Raw genomic sequence first — 18,229 nt, forward strand, 5'->3', positions numbered from 1 at the left:
GAGGGCAGCAGGAATAGCTTGGCCCAAACCTACCATGACCCACTCCTGCTTTGCCCGAACTTACCGGACCTGTGGGTTTCAGGCCGGCCCACATATCACTACAGCAGACAGAAGACCCAAAGGTTTCCGGAGGTGGATATATAATATTTGTTTAGAAAAGCCCTGGACATGTTCAGAACCCCACAAATTAACCAGTCATTACCCTCTCTCTGTGGGACATAATACATCTCCTTACATGAAAGAACCCCATCCTATGCTGATGATTAAACGTGACTCCCCCTGATTCTGTCAGTGTCTCTCAATCAGACTCTATGAGGCTGTATGCACTGACTATTTTCATCATATGCCCTCTAACATGCCACTTATATAATCAATATGTTTTTGTGTATAAATATACTTTTTGAGCAGTATGTGCCATTGGGTAATCCTAAATAGAAAACTGCCATTTTAAGTACTAAGGGCCGCCCCCTGGGATCATAGGATTCACAGTGCACACAAACAAGCCAAGGCACACATACATGCTAGGCCGCATCAGCCAATGAATGGGCAGAGTTCTGCCTTTTGCTCCCACACTACTTCCTGTTACAGTCAGAGCTGCATCACTTCCTGTCAGCTGATCTCTGAGGGGGCACACAGCCCATCACTAAATGGCGGCTCAAGGGAAAAGATGTAAAAGGGCAATATTTACTGATATATATTTTCCAGTTTGCCGAGATTCTTTAATAGGCCACTTAATACAATATAAACTGTCTGTTGGTTACGTATTCATTCTGGGGGTAAAGTTTTCCTTTAAAAAATATGTCCCAGTAGCTCCCAGTTCTTTTCTGTACATGAATAACATGAATACAGCCCTAATGCCAATGCTGACAGATTGCTGGTATTTAAATGCCCTTTACTGACAGGTTGGCAGCCTGTAGATGGCAGCGGTTCAGCGGGGAGACTGGGCAAGGGTCCTGCCTGGAACATACCATTACTGCTGGAGCTATTTACAGACCCCGGGCATGCAGGTACCCTCACAACTCCCTATTTAATCGCACTCCTACTCGCACAGAAGCCGCCATTAAAATTCTCTGCAGACTATAAAATGTTTTTTTATTCTAGACTGGCAATAAAAGGGATTTTCTCCTCCCTTGGCTTGTTGAGGCAGCCGTCCTTGCAAGTCAGATGTTTATTTCCCTGTACTTGGGACTCACCAAGACCTTTGCCATATACACGCGGCAATACAAAGTGCTGATTATCTGCTGCCAATATGAGATAAAACGTGGGGGGGGGCAAGTTTTCCTGCGCACCCAGGCCAAGAGAGCAGATACTGGCAAGGTCATTAGTCAATTTTGATATTAAAGGGTAAATTGACCCTATTTATATTGGTTTATATGTTATATATGTTTATGATTTATTCTTTTCTATTTCTTCTTCTTCTTCCTATTTCTCAGTTGTGCCACTCGTGCCATTGTGCACTTTGGCTGCCAGGGGCATATATACAGAGAAAGCAGACCCTGTGGTTGGCCCAGGAGTATAGGGAGCCCGGTAAGGCCCTAATTAGTGAGCAATTTCAATCTATCCTAATAGATTGTATCACCCCAAAATTGTATGCCAGTTAGGTGATATCTAGGAAGCGCTGAATGAAAAAATAAAGTCATTATAATTAAAAATCTGAGCTGTCAATCATATCTTGCCTGCCCCGCCTCTATGCTTACGGCATAGAGGCGGGGCAGGCAATATATGATTGACAGCTCAGATTTTTAAATCCATTTATAACAGTAAAAAATTCAGGTTTCACATTTAATTTATAAAGAACTTATACAGTTTTTTTCATTTGTGGGTGACAGGTCCCCTGGTAGTCTGCTAAACATCATTTAAACATTAAATAAACCCAATATGGATTCATGCAGCCTAGTTATTATCAAGTTTGGGGTACTGTTTTTTTATAACAGACAAAAAAAAAATCATTTAGACCAATTAGAATTGATTGCTTGAAATAGACTTTATGGCAGAGTCTTCCTGTAATCTGGAGCTGCCTGTATAACGGGTTTCCGGATAGCCGATCCTATAACTGTATAGTAGCCGAGAAGCACACATGCTTTCTATACCACAGCCAATAAAATGTGAGTTTGGGAAATTAGGCCAATCACATGGCTATTATTGTTGCCCATGAAGGGCCGGGACTGGCAATCTGTGGGTTCAGGCAAATGCCAGAGGGGCTGCTGTAAGGTGCCATAGACACTCACTATTTATTGGGCTGGGGGGGGGCTGTTTGTGCCTCTGGGTACTGGGAATACCAGGGGGGCTGTAAGGTGCCACAGACACTCACTATTTATTGGGCTGGGGGGGCTGTTTGTGCCTCTGGGTACTGGGAATGCCAGGGGGGCTGTAAGGTGCCATAGACAGTCACTATTTATTGGGCTGGGGGGCTGTTTGTGCCTCTGGGTACTGGGAATGCCAGGGGGGCTGTAAGGTGCCATAGACACTCACTATTTATTGGGCTGGGGGGGGGCTGTTTGTGCCTCTGGGTACTGGGAATACCAGGGGGGCTGTAAGGTGCCACAGACACTCACTATTTATTGGGCTGGGGGGGCTGTTTGTGCCTCTGGGTACTGGGAATGCCAGGGGGGCTGTAAGGTGCCATAGACAGTCACTATTTATTGGGCTGGGGGGCTGTTTGTGCCTCTGGGTACTGGGAATGCCAGGGGGGCTGTAAGGTGCCATAGACACTCACTATTTATTGGGCTGGGGGGCTGTTTGGGTCTCTGTGTACTTAAAGAGCCAGGGCCTATTTTGAATCCCAGTCCGGGCCTGTGTCCATGTGACAGTTATAATGTTTCCCAGCTATGCGGCCACTGGAACATATCCATATTAAGGGAGTCAGTCCCTGAAATCAAATGTCTGCTTATGGGCAACCCTGCACAGTAATTCTCACCTCCTCTCCTTTTCCAGGCTGCCATGGAGGCCTCTGCCTGGTTGCTAAGGCAAATGGGAGCCTAGCAACCAGATAACAGGTGCAAACCAAAATAGTAAATAAATACACAATGAACAGCAAACTGTGTTCATTATGAATCAAATGAATTTAAAGGTGACTATCCCAATTAAAGGGGAACTCCGGCTTCAGAACCAAGATTTGTTAAAGATCCCCACACAACACTGAAACCCCTAATATCCCTATCCCTGTAATCTGTTCCTTCAAATATAAATACTATTTTTATATGATGAAATCCAGCTGCAAAACAGTTCTTCTCTTTCTGCATCATTTGAAATCCTGGCAGGGGAGGAGGGACTGAAACATTGATGTTACAAATTGCACACAGCATGCAGGAACTACATAACCCACAATGCATTGCACTGGGATGTTCCTTTCCTTATTGACATCACGTGTGCAGCAGGGAATTGTGGGATTGGGAGGAGACAGGCTGAAGGCAGGCTGAGGACAGGCGACTACTGTTACATTTTATTTGAGTCACAAAGTAGTCAGCCAGATCAGCAGGGGAACAGGGGGCGGGGCTTAGGGAACTGTTCCAAACCTTATTATTAAATAAAAAATCATGAAAAGGCATATTTTGTAACTGATGAATATTTCAAAGTTGCTTAAGTTGCTTGAAATTATGTTTGTTTTTTAAAAAGCCTAAGTTTGGGTGAAGTTCCCCTTTAAACCATATGAGTTGGGCAGCAGCTAACCGCCTGATATCACAATTCCAGCCTGAAGGCTATAAATCTAAGGGCCCCTCGCGTGATGCCAGTTAGTTGTGCAAAGGAGCCGCGTGTTTTCTTTTTCAGACTTATATAGGGGAATGTTCTCATTCTTTCTTACCCAATCGGATCTCTAAGCTGGGTACAGAACTTGGCATGCCACCACATTCCGGACTCTTTGGCACAAACATGAAGATGATGATGCTGCAAGCTTCCCTGCAGAGCCCAACGGCAACAGTATCTGGGGCAAAGTGCAACCTGAATACGGGCTTCAGCCAATCACAAATGAGCGCACTGCAGTTCCTCTTTGGTCTGCGCTGGATATTTAGTCTGGAACTGGAGCAGAACCGTCATTAGTGAATGTGCCTTCCTCTGAATGAACTCATTCTGTACAAAGCCATTACGTACACGCATGCTGAGACAGACAAAGGGAACATGTGTATGCAGTAATTACATGATTTGCCCAATTATTACATATCTGTCACACCTATTGGACAAGGGGAACCTTACTAAATACCTACACTGTACTCTGATAAACTTCAGTCACACTTTACTGCTGAGCTGCAAGTTGGAGTGATATCCCCCCCCCCCCTCCCAGCAGCCGATCAGCAGAACAATGGGAAGGGAGCAAGATAGCAGCTCCCAGTAGGTATCAGAATAGCACTCAATAGTAAGAAATCCAAGTCCGGCTTGGGACTCCTCCAGTTACATGGGAGTAGGAGAAACAATAGGTTAGCTGAAAGCAGTTCTAATGGGTAGCGCTGGCTCCTTCTGAAAGCTCAGACTCAGGCACAAAGCAATGAAATAGCTGCCTGCGCACCAATATTACATTTATTGGTTCAAGGATACAATTTAAAATGGTAGAATCAATTATTTGCAATGTGAATATAATAATAATATAGTAATAAAAACCATATACCATAAAATCATGATAGAATCCTTTTAATGCTACTAAGTGTCTGGTTGCAATTGTTGCTGCTGATGTTTAAGGGGGCACTTACTCTTTCACTCAAGTGTTGGATGTTGAAATAAATGCAATTATTTTCCAGAAGAGTAAAATGAGCCATATATGGACTCAGTGGGGGCTATTATGCAGTACAACAAATGCAAAGCTTCAGCACGCAATAATGTTTGTGCAAAGCCCCTATACCTATTTCAACCACTTTCCCATCATGGCTTCACTATCAGAAAATGCATTTATTTAAGCATGGATTGTGCTTAGGGATCACATAACATTTGGAGGGCTGGTAATTCCACGATGCAGCAATCTATTCCTCAGCATTTCCAGCACTAATCATTTTAATGGGTCCGCCACCCCCCAACACATTCCTAATATTTCATGTTAGGCACATTCCAGTAGCTAGAAAGCAGTGCAAGCATCTCAGGAGAGCTGTATGTGCTATTGGCTAAATATAGCATTGATATATCAGCCCGGGAAACATGGCAACTGCGTGGCTGGGGAGCCCTGTGTGTTCCAGGCTACCCCCACAATAAAGGCTTGATCTTACCGTCAGACCACCCATGGCCCTATGTACGGCATGTTCCTTCCGCAGATACGGGTGGCACCTATATTTAACATCTTTCACGATAACGCAGCCCCCCCTGAGCAGAGACACGGTTTCCTCCTTTGTGTCGGTGGAGCAGTAATGACCCAGGGATATATAAACTACCTATCTTAGCAATTAGAGCATAGGTACTGGGTTGAGAGACATCTTTCTGTATATCAAGTATGATCTCCACCCAAGACCTGGTTTTTCAAATAATGAAAGAAAATGTCATTCAAAGCAGCTTTCCAATATACATTCTGTAAATGTTAACAATGGTTTTAAAGTTATTTGTACATGTATATTAGTTATGACTCTAGAAACAATGTAGCAGAAGGCAGTTCTTCTCTGGGCCTTTTAATCAGCTGCTTAGGCCACTAAAATCAGAACAATGACCAGCCATATAGTATAAATGCAATTAAAGCCTATGGAACAGATAGCTTTGTACTGAAATACAGACTAGAGAGGTGCTTAGAATTGATGAAGGGCCCCCTTATGTAATGGTACAGTGAGCACTCACGTGGCAGTTTCATAGCTCTCTATGTGCCATGCTGTGCATTTGTGGGAATTCAGTATATTGGTAATTGGTGGAGTTTATATCGAGGATGGAAATTTTGAATTTTTCGAGGAAAGTTGCTACAAGGCAATGTGTAGGAGAGCTGGGTTCAGACAGGTGCCAGCAGAAAGGCCAGTTGCATAGTGTGCCGACGGGTTCCGGACTGATGTCTCATGCATCTAGAACTAATCTCCAGACTGCTGACCCTGCGGAGTCCCAATCATGCTCATGTGATTCTATAGTGGGCCTCACAGGGGTGCAAATGTATCGATATGGTCAGCATATATGGGTAAAAAAAAAAGCCTTTTTTTACAGATATCTTTACCCATGGTATCGCTTAAATGCATTCGAAAAGAATGCCGTTAGAAGTGAATGAAGCAAGAGCCAGGGATAAATATTTTGTGAAACACATTATTCATAATCCAACCAGCAACACACTAGCTGGGGACACAACTCCAGGCTTTACCCAAAAGCTTTGAGAGGATTCTCCCGTTATAGGAAACATAGCAAAAAGGTTAAATAATCCTGTAAAGGGGCAACAACTGCAACTGGTGCTGGTTCTCTTTCCCCTTTAGCTTTTGTTGTTAGGGGCAGAACGGAGCTATGGTGCGACAGGGAGTGGTGGCCAGTCCCTGTTGCCAGTCTCAATATGGCTAATGAGAAACATCTATATAAAGGGACTTTATTATGGATGACTGGGACTGCAGAGAAAAGAGAAAGCAAGTAACGGTAAGTTTGTAGCCAAACAAAGAGGGTGAGAAACCCACAAGAGCTTATTATCCACCCATTGCATAAAACTGTAGCTAAACTAGAAAGAGAAAGAGGACTTGCACCATTGAACCTGAGTTAAACATAGCGTATCCCAAACTAAAAAATTGTATTCTTTATCCGCAGGAACTTTGTTCATTTTGTAAAATGCATTACTCGTTTGTTTCTTGGAAGAAATAGTTCAACTGTGTTTGCCGTTTTCAGCGTATGTTTTAGAATATATTCAGTTAGGAAGGGTTATATAATATATGTTGATAATATGTGGCATTCCCTACAAACCTAAGAATATCCCCGTGAAGCCCCTCTTACTGCTCTATGAATGCAGGAATTTGGGATATTAATAGAATGTTTCCAAATACACGTTTCGTTTTAAGAAGAGATTTACAGTTGATACAGTTAATTGCAAGGGCACATTCCTATGGGTGGAAAGAAGCCAAATACATTCCTTCTTATCCATTTCTTTAAACCTTGAAGGAGCAAATCGCTCCTTTCAATTCCTAGTTCCTTTACAAAGAATCCTGGGTTTCTTTCCAGGAAAGAGGCCAGTTCCTTTTCTCACACTGCATATACCAGTCCCATATAATAATACGTCTCCTGACCCCTAACTAGCAGCCCTATATAACCGTACTACTGGAACTGCAGTGCTTCTTCACTCATTTACCCTTCTCCCCAGGTAGCTTTTTCCCCCAACCTGTTCTTCAAAAGGGACAATTCAATTCTTTTTCTACAATAAACTCCTTAGTGAGTTCATTGTAGAACACATACAAAGGAACCTGTAAGGTCTGCAGCTGTTTTATTTACAAGTTTACATTGAACAATGAAAGAAACACTGACATTCAAGCCTGGTTAAGTAAGAGTAATGTAACAATATGTATCATCTGTATGATTACAATATTATAAACAAACTACAATGAAAAATTAATGCCAGTAAAAGTCTTGGCCATAATATTAAGAAATATGATATACAAATTGAAGAGGTTTGTGATTGAGACATTTTGAAGATGGCAGTGAAATCATCTGCACAGAAGTCAGATTATGACAATCTGAAGAAAAACCATAAAAAAAAGAAAAGAAGGCTGTGACCATCCATACCTTACCATTGTTAAACCTTTGCTTGCCAGAGGAGACAAGTACAGGAAACACCTGGCTCCTCTGGCATGGAAATAGTTAACAGAAAAGCATAGTTTTGAAGTAGAACAGGCAGTTTGCTTATTCAAGTAGAATATATTCCCAGTGTCCGCGTCTTGTGTAGTGGAATTACATTACAGAACATGACGACTTCCCTTGTGAAGACCCGCCATCAATCTTTTCTGCCTCCAATATTATCCTTTTAAAAACATCAACTGCAGTCTGTATGGGAAAGCGGAACAAATAGGCGTTAGTGCAGAAAAAAAGACTAAAGAGAACTTTTACATTTGTTTTTTTAGGATAATTTTAAAAACTAGGGTTTTCAACCTATAAAATCATCTGTAATCAGAGTGACTTGGAAAACACATTAGTGTTGTGGTAGATATAGGGGCTGTAGCAGAGAGCCCTGGGCACAGAGTTAGTTTTTATACACCCCAATTTTCTAACTCCTACCCAAATCTTAACAGGTTTACCCTTGCATTTAACCCCCAAACCACCCAAAATCAAGATTTTCTTGGCCACTTCCCCGTTAGTAATTTTTTTCTTGCTGTGAAAGACTGTTGCATCCTTATATGCTTTGCTGACCCTGTGATCACTGGGCACACAGGTTGTGTGATATACATTTCTCAGTCTGCATCTCCTGTGCACCCGTAGAAAAGAGGATCTGCTCCCCTTTACAGCTGTGTAGCTCCAGGCAGAAACTGGGTTGGCCTATGTGCAGCCACACTGAGCAGATTTTGGCTGGAAAAGGTGTGCTTTTGCATTTCTCAGGCCAAAGTCCACTCAGTGTAGCTGCACAGAGGCTGACCCAGTGCCTGTCTGCAGAGCTACAGGAAGCTGCAGATTGTAACATGCTTTTCTCAACCTCCATTCAAAACGCAGGCTGAGAAAAGCACCATATGCCCCATATGCCCATACTCTTAACAGTAGCAGGGTTGCAAATCCAAGTCTTCCCTTTCCTTTAAAAATAAATCATATCATCTTACAAACAGAAGCAGTAACAGCTAAGAACTAGATGCTGTCTTGCCCATGTGACTAATAGGGCCTTTAACAGACATTCCTAAACTTGTTTACCTGGTTTAAAAACCCTGGTTTTAATTTTGTGAATCTGAAAACACCTGGGCAAGCCTTCATTTGTGGTAACAGAGCTGCCATTTTTCATCTTGGATTTTAAGCTCTGCAGGGCAGGTACCTCCTTTCTCTCAACATATCCACTTAATATGTTACTGTATATATTTTAGTTACTGTGCATATACATTTTTAGTTATAGTAATGTTTGGCCCCCTGTTTGTACTATATCCCCTATGGATGGCAGCATCATTACGGAGGTGTCTGTACGGCACATAACATGGTATTCTGTCAGCACCAGGACATTGAAAATATACCAAAAAGGTACCACATTTTATGGATATATTCCACTCACTCAACTTGTTAAGCTTACCTGATTTTCTTTAGCAGAGGATTCCAAAAAAGCAGCATTCCAAGATTCAGCCAATGACTTTCCTTCTTCATAGCTTATCACCCTATATTAAATATTTAAAGCATGTGAATATCACAGGACAATCGTGAATAAAGCAAGCACTTGTGTGCTTGCCTATAAGCACAATTTTGGAACACATACTTATCTGTAAAAAAAGAATGAAAAGAGATCATTCCTTTTTAACTCTTTTATATTAACATTGACAAACAATTATTAGCTGCCAAAATGGTTTAATACATACAGACCAACAGAAAAGTGTATTGTAAGATAAGATAAGTGTAACAGATAAGTGTATTGACCATGCCATTAGTGGGTTGCTCTGTTAAAAAAGGTATTGCGGTTTGAGGAAGAACTAAAACTTGTTTAGTGTTGCAGTTTTTCTGCAAGAAAACCTGTGATTTATTTCATTTGCTAAAACATAATATACATAATAAACATTTCAGTTAGCAGAACATGGAAGTGTTAAATTCACCACAAACCTTTCCATATGCAAGTCTTTTTTGTTTCCAACCAACATAATGGGTACTCTAAAACAAAGCAAACGGCAGATAAGTATTACAAAATAAAGGTAGTATGCAATTAAAATAAAAAAAAATAAGTAGTAAATCAAAAAAAGGAAAACTTACTGAACTTTTCCCACCATATCCAACAACTTCTCATGGATAACTTTAATCACCTCGAAACTGAAAAGGAAGAAATGAATAAGCATGAAATCACATATGGCATAAATAACGTGGACATTATTAGAGGTTTTCAGACCTTTAAGTTCAAATCCTCACTTCTAGTTCATTAAAAGGTTTGAGTAATTAATAATACAGCGAAAGCTCAATTTCACATCCCCTGATATGAAGTTTTTCCTCACCCTGACATTTACTTGCAATAAGCTGCCTGTCAGGAATTCTGAGCCCCACAAACCCAACAGCAGAATAATTTTAAATATTTCCCTTTGAATGTCACACTACCAATAAGAAACCAAAGAACTATCATAATATTCAAAGGTCTTGGCAAGAATAGTCATATTTTACTGGCCAACAGTAAATAACCCAAAAAGGACATGTGCTTCTGCAGCGTTGGACCATTCCAACACAAACAGCGGTGTGCCAAGTCAAACTGAAAGTAATGGTTTTGTATTTGAGCGACACGTCTTGGGGTTGAACGGACACAAGCTCTCTATAGTATTCTGCCCAAGGCTCATAGCACAAGGAAGATTATCTCTGACTACACCAAGTCAGCACCACACTACCTCCCATACTCCCAAGCACTGTCTTTACTGTATAGCAGTATATCAAACATGCGGTTCAAAAACAACAGCCTTACCTTTTAATTGATGTGACTGAATATACAAGAATGTATCCATTAATATCTATGGAGTATGTCTGAGGAATTATGGAAAACTCATCCTGAAAGGAAGCACACAGATCAAGGTTAATGATAAATTAAGAAAGAAACAAAAAGATGAGATTTGCCAGACACAACTAATGGCTGCACAAACACAAGATCTACTTTGCCAATCTTGTCAGGCACATTCTACACTGCCCGGCTCCCCTCCAGCCCCCAGCGCACGCTCTGTTCAATCTGAAGCCGGCAGAACTAAGCACTTGCAGAAATACCCAGCCCTATTGGCTTCTGCTAAAACTGCCGTAATAAGGCTCCATTTGTGGCACAAATGTATTTTCTCCTGCTGGCTCATTTTTTTTTCCTGCCCACCATTTTTAATGTAACATTAACATTATGAAACCAGCATATCCAATCTAACAGATAATCAAACACTGACACTATATAAAGTACCTGTATGTCTGTATAAAACAGCTCCAACTAAAAGCAAAATATATTTTCGCACTGCTATCCCTTTTACTGCAACATGATTAAGCAAAGAGCCGCTTACCTGTCCAGCAGTATCTACCAACTGAAGCTGATATTCTTGTCCATTCACAGAAATTTGCTTAGTAAATGCTTAAAAACAAAAACAACACACAGTCAGCATGTTATTCAACGCAAAACTAATAGCAAGTACTGTACAGTATAGTATAAAGTCATTACTCCAATAAACAGGAGAAACAGGGATTTTGAAGTTGGAATTGCCTTTATGTATTTTTGCTAAATATTTAACCTAGCAGCACTGCTGGGAATAGTCCGGTAGAGAAACAAACTGACTAAATGTAATCTTCAAAATCACCAGTAATTAACAGAGATATTTCAGCCATCAAAAAGCATGTGTATTTTTTACTTGGGTACCATTAAAGGGACTAATAGGTTACTTGTGAGCAGTGTTCATATCCACTTTATATCAGTATATGCTTTACTTGTGTAGCACTTACTTATGGGTCTAATGGAGAGTATGATCACTGACCATATTGCAAAGAACGTTAGCTCGGCTTTACAAAGTCATTGTAATAACTATCCTGCTGCTGCAACCTCCGGTACAACCGGCAGCATCCAAGTCACTTTTCACAATATACATAATATGCAATGTACTTACTATTCTCTATAGTTGGGTCATACGAGTCAACAAATTGCCCTTCAACAAACTGAATGGTCAATGAAGATTTTCCTAAAAGACAAAAAGATATGTATTTTGCAGTGTTTATTTCCTCAAACAGCACAATAAGAGAATGGTAGAACTGTATGTAACTAAATGGTCTGTATTCTGTCCTTTCTAATTAGGGTTACGCACAGGATCTAAACATTAAAGGAACAGTAACACTAAAAAATAAAAATGTTTTAAAATAATTAAAATATAATGTACCGTTGCCCTGCACTGGTAAAAGTTGTCTGTTTGCTTCAGAAAGACTACTGTAGTTAATAGAAATTGCTGTTGTGTAGCCATGGGAGCAGCCATTTAAATTAAAAAGAGGAGAAAAGGCACAGGTTACATAAGAAGATAACAGATAACTGTGTAGAATACAATGGGAATCTATGCTACTTATCTGTTATCTGCTTAGTAACCTGTGCCTTTTCTCCTTTTTTCAATTTAAATGGCTGCCCCCATGGCTACACAGCAGGGTATTTATATAAACTGTAGTAGTGTTTATAAAGCAAACACGCAACTTTTACCATTGCAGGGCAATAGTACATAATATATTAATTATTTTTATACACTTTCATTTTTTGGTGTTACTGTTCCTTTAAAACACAGAAGCTACAGCAGTGATTATATTGTCATTATTTGCCAACCAAGTAATTTGCCTAATAATAACCCATTTAGCTCAAAAGTGTAGCCTCCTTCCCCCTTCTGGAGGTGAGTGAATCTGGGAACCTTAGGAACTGGGCCAGCTGTCAGACATTTATGGTATATTCAGCCCTTGCAGTATACAGTTAATGTATATGTTTGCGGCCTTAGAAAGTTTAAAGACATAGGAAAGGCTAATTTGTTATGGGTTCCACATTCCAACATTGTTCACGCCTGGGAGAGAGGCAAGATGGTAGCACTGCGCTACTTTAGGGAAAAACACCAGTGTGCCACAAGAGCAACTCGTAGAGACCAGAAATATAAGAGAAAAAGCCATCTCATCTTTTCCTGTCTCTGCAAATAGTCCTCAAAAGCCAGTGTGCCCAGGGAGTAATAAAGAAATGCTATTAGCTAGGAATTTGCTTACATACATCCTCACTGATTGAACTTTTACTTTAAGCACTTTAATCCACACTGACTAAAATGAAGCCAAAATGTGTATAAAGCCTTGGGGGCCCAGCCGATGCATGCCAGGCAAGCTTATAGATTCAGAGCCGGCCGCACCTACACCTACATAATTATATATCAAGTAGCACCAATCCAGTTTAGCACTGAGCTCAAAATTGCCCAGTAAAAGGGGGAAAAAAATATTGCACTTTTTAACAGCAGCACCTGTTATAGGCACCACATACTGCACATATGCTATATGCCCCCTTTAATGACTGGCTATAATTTAACCCCCCCCCCCGCCAAATTTTGTAGGCAATGGTAAATATAGGTCAGCTTTCATTCGGGGGAGAACCAATCACAGTCCTGTATTCACAAGCAAGGACAGGCTTAGGTTCTCTATCAGGCCAGCCTAGCTGCTGATTGGTTCCTATCCTACAGTGCAGTGTTCTGAGTGGCCCCAGCCACCCTGCACTCGCCCTTTGGCCTCATGGTTATATATGGTAATGGAACTCCTCAGTGACTTATAAAATCCTTATATTTTGCAATAGGGGGCACCAACTATATATTGAAACATTAGCTATAGGGTCACCTTCAGTCAATACCAACTTGACTGCACTTCTAAAATCAAATTTTGGAGCCTGTAACTAATGCAGCAGTACCATACCCACGCCCCAATATCCCATGGATGGCACTATGGTTTTTCCAAAGCTCTGTATATTGGGAACACAAAAGTACAGACCCACTATTTGCTGGCTGCCATTTACCAAAACAGACATTATGTGCATCTGTATTGGTGCATTATACACGTGAAGGTGAATACAAAGTAGTGGGTACCTGCTTTCATACAGAGATTGTTGAAAAATATGCTGCACTGTAGCCAATATAGGCATGTACATAAAAATACTGAAATGCGGTCAAAAACGAGCTATTCAGCTGAGAAAACTCCCACAAGGCAACTTTTCTCCTTCATTCTTCCCCATTCGCTGACTGTGCAAAGCACGATGTACCCAACCTGACATCCCTCAGTAAGTGCTGTGCCAGGAAAGGTTTGGGAACATGGATGCTGCACTACAGAGTACCTACTGCCATAGCAGGGGTTGTGCTCTCAAACAGCTGGAAGAGAGATTAAAGTGATACTGTCATGATTTTTATGGGGTACTTTGATATCATTCCAACTTGCAGCGCAGCAGTAAAGTGTGAGTGAAGTTTATCAGAGCACAGGTCACATGGCTGTGGCACCCTGGGAAATGAAGAATATGGCTAGCCCCATGGGAAAAACAGATTACAATGCAGGATTCTGCTGGAGAAGCTCTATTAACTGATGGGTTTTGAAAAAAAAACGTCTTCCCATGTCAGTGTTCCTTTAAAGTAACCGGTCCCTATACTGCATACAGAAGCAGAGCAGCACTGTGGGCACAGTATCCGTATAACCTCTGCTATAAATCTGCATTGCTACAACCCATGCAATTCATATCTTGCTAATGATTATCCCATGGGTTCAGGCAAATGCATAACATTTTCAGGTCGCAGACGGGTTTGGGTCAAGCTCTTTGGCTTGCTCTGCCCGCGACCTTACACTGTCGGCTCCCCAGTTCCGGCTCTAATATTTATAGGCATGCCCCCGCCCCTTTTGTGCCATTATTGGTGGGTGGATCAGGAGCGGGTCTATAAATAGTGCAGACTAGCCAGGTTGGGTAGGGTTCGGGTCAGGTGTGGGTCACTACTACATGCTGCTTTGTCTTTCCAAAATCATGTAAAGTTGCCTGCAGGACAAAAAATTTTGTGCATTTCGGAGAGATCAGTAGCCCATGAGGCATTAGCCTAAAGATACACTGCCCAGTCCCAGTGTAATGAGAATGGGAGGCTAAGGTGGCACAGAGCCACGAGTGCCACGTTGTTTCCTGCATGGGAAATACAGCACAACTCTGCCCTGATAGCAATCACTGGCACTACTACAACTTGCTACTTCTATCACCAATAGACGGCAGCTGCTACAAATATGCAGTGAGATGATTCACTGAAAGACAGCATAATAAAGCCCAAGGGTCCCAAGTAGCCTCTCTTGGTGCCAGAACCTGATGCTTGGCAGCTGGCAGTCCAAGATATAACCTGGAAAAAGATATTGTGCCCCACAGCCTTTACACAAATCCAAGTGCAGCTGCCTCCTATGCACAATGTGGAGATTTAATAGCCGCCATAAAACATGTTAATAGGTTCTGTAATCCAATAACATGTCATACGGCTGCTGTGCAAACCAACAGAAGCAGCAGAACTATACGTTATATGGATCCACTAGATTAGGTGAAGCTCCGTTGCCAGGTACAGCCAAACAGCAAAGTGTGTGACTCCCACAGAACTAATGGGTCTGTGCAGGTGTAAGTCTACTTAGATCAGTGATCCCCAACCAGTGGCTCAGGGGAACATGTTGCTCCCCAACCCATTGGGTGTTGCTCCCAGTGGCCTTAAAACAGCTGCTTATTTTTGAATTCCTGACTTGGGGGCAAGTTTTGGTTGAATAAAACCCAGATGTACTGGCAAACAGAATATCCCGTAGGCTTCCAGTCCATATAGGGGCTACCAAATAACCAATTACAGCCCTTATTTGGACCCCCAGGAACATGTATTACGATCGTATTGCTCCCCAAGTCTTTTTACATTTGAATATGGCTCATGGGTAATAAAGGTTGGGGATCCCTGCCTTAGGGGGTGTCAATGTGTAACATCAGCACATCCCCTCTCTGAGCAGAGACCCAGGGCTGGAACTCCTCTTTACAAATATACCGGCCCACATTTATTCTATAGAGCCCCGCTGCCATTATTACTGGCTCTTCCCAATGCTCCTCTGCACCGACTGAAGCTGCTCACATGTACAATATAAACGGACACTGTATATAAGTGCAACGGAGGCACACATAGGAGCCTGAGTAACGGCAGATGGACAATATCTTGATAACCAATAACTACCTGCCCTCTCTAATCTCCATTTTCTACTGCCTAATACAGCAGTGTGTGTCCTTTATTAGTGGATAAAGGAAGATATCGGCGTATCCCTAACAAGGATATCTAGGGCAGCAAAGACATATTCAGCCCAAGTCTTGCTACTCCCCTAGGTGTATCCAGCGATACAAATGGCCATTCTCCCCCAGTCTTAACCCCCTGCCCCACATTCCCCAGTAGGGAGCAGCCCCCCCCCACTTCAGGAACTGCTGTAATACAGAGAGTATTGGTTAAACAATATCACCCATTGTGTTTCAATGGCTCCTGGCCTTTCATTTCCACCCCCTGTAATGGCTGCCCCGGGGCGGGGGAAAGTGTGCACACAGCCAAGTGTATTACTTTCCATTATGGCAGAACACACGCATCCCTATAACGCGCAGGATTCCGCACATCTGGACGCGCAATGCTGTTTAGCCTCCTTATTAAAGTGCCCTATCCGCCTACATTAGTAATTACAGTCAACTCTCAGCCAAATGGTGGGTCACAAGACTGGGTTCTCTAGGAAAAAAAAAAGGTTAAGACGACCTCATTTTGCCTCTCCTGGGGCTAAGGAACTACAAATCCCAGAAGCCTGTGCGGGCAGGCCAGCAGGGGGCGTACAGGCAGCAGTATATTTACACTACAGGACTAGAGATGCTGCCTATCATTAAGCTAAAGCAGCAGCAGGTCAGGGGGGGATGCCGGGAATTGTAGTTCAAGGTGGAAGCTTTAAGCAGGCCAGCAGGGGGCGTACAGGCTGGGGAGGCAGCAGTATATTTACACTACAGGACTAGAGATGCTGCCTATCATTAAACTAAAGCAGCAGCAGGTCAGGGGGGGATGCCGGGAATTGTAGTTCAAGGTGGAAGCTTTAACCCTATGTATGCTGCATTTAGAGAAGGTGCCCCTAACAAGGGAGGGAAGCTCATTAACCATTGGCTGCCCGTGACGGGAGGCTTCCCTGCCATGACTAGTTGCCCCAGGATTCTCCACCCCACGGAAGGGGCAATGGCGAGCCCGGGGATGTTGTGGCTCCAATGAAGCCCGCAATGGCACATCCCTGAGCCCCGGCCGGACAGACATGAACAAGTGCACTCTGGCTTCCCCGCCCTAAATGTGCCATTAGCCCAAGCCCCGCCCTCCCTAGGGTGAAGCCCGCCCACTGCCCGTCACACTCACCCACGGAGCGGTACCCCAGGATGGCGATTTTACGTGATTTGGGTTGCGGCATCTTTGCTGCCTCCACCGTTCCTTCCCTTCAGGGACGAGAGCGCCGCATCCACCGACGGGGCCGAGCACGCAACGACGCACAGATTCCCTCCAACTCTAGTGTGGGAGTGTGGCTGCTACTATCGCGTCTATTCCCGCCCCGGCTATAGTTCCGTCACACGGTGGCCCGATCACCCCGCCTCGGTACAGCAGCTCTGTGTAAAACAATTCTTCCGCGCCGCTCTATAACTCTCTCCTCCCTCTCACTATTCTCGCTGCGTCATTCCCCGCCTCCCGCCACAGGGGGCAGAACTACGTGTCATACACAAGCGCTGCGATTGGGCGCTATGTCTTGTGACGTTGGCGTATCCTTTGTTTGTATCCAATAAGCGCGTCCGATACGTTAGCGTCGCTCCACTTAACTGTATACGATATTTCATTGGATAAAGCAGCTGCCTCTCTGTCAGCTAAGGGCGGGAAAATGAGAATCTGTAATAGGGATAGTTTTATGGAACCTTTGTAAGTATAGCTTTGGATTAGAGAGGGGAGATGGAATTTAGGGTAAAGGAGTATGTATGTATGTAGTATAGGAGGGAGAGCTGAGAAGGGACTGGGGCTGTGGGATAGCAGGTATAGTAGGGAGAGATGGTGCCTATAGTAGCAGTGGGGATAATAGCCTCTGGGAAGGGACTGGGGCTGTGGGATAGCAGGTATAGTAGGGAGAGATGGTGCCTATAGTAGCAGTGGGGGGATAATAGCCTCTGGGAAGGGACTGGGGCTGTGGGATAGCAGGTATAGTAGGGAGAGATGGTGCCTATAGTAGCAGTGGGGGGGATAATAGCCTCTGGGAAGGGACTGGGGCTGTGGGATAGCAGGTATAGTAGGGAGAGATGGTGCCTATAGTAGCAGTGGGGGGATAATAGCCTCTGGGAAGGGACTGGGGCTGTGGGATAGCAGGTATAGTAGGGAGAGATGGTGCCTATAGTAGCAGTGGGGGGATAATAGCCTCTGGGAAGGGACTGGGGCTGTGGGATAGCAGGTATAGTAGGGAGAGATGGTGCCTATAGTAGCAGTAGAGGGATAATAGCCTCTGGGAAGGGACTGGGGCTGTGGGATAGCAGGTATAGTAGGGAGAGATGGTGCCTATAGTAGCAGTGGGATAATAGTCTCTGGGAAGGGACTGGGGCTGTGGGATAGCAGGTATAGTAGGGAGAGATGGTGCCTATAGTAGCAGTGGTCCAGGTACATTTGTCCCCATAATAAGTATC

At 43.2% G+C, this 18,229-nt stretch overlaps 1 protein-coding gene across 1 annotated transcript; it reads right to left on the reverse strand.

Moving 5' to 3' along the window:
- Positions 1-7,694: 7,694 nt before the first annotated feature.
- Positions 7,695-17,240, reverse strand: rheb (Ras homolog, mTORC1 binding). The gene is given in 8 exon segments (NM_001015922.2): positions 7,695-7,899; positions 9,119-9,200; positions 9,637-9,684; positions 9,784-9,840; positions 10,475-10,557; positions 11,043-11,110; positions 11,637-11,708; positions 16,932-17,240. Coding segments are annotated over 8 exon segments (555 nt in total). The 5' UTR covers positions 16,984-17,240; the 3' UTR covers positions 7,695-7,806.
- Between the last annotated feature and the right edge of the window lie 989 nt (positions 17,241-18,229).

Source organism: Xenopus tropicalis, chromosome 6 (assembly GCF_000004195.4).
Source record: "Xenopus tropicalis strain Nigerian chromosome 6, UCB_Xtro_10.0, whole genome shotgun sequence".
Lineage (NCBI taxonomy): Eukaryota > Metazoa > Chordata > Amphibia > Anura > Pipidae > Xenopus > Xenopus tropicalis.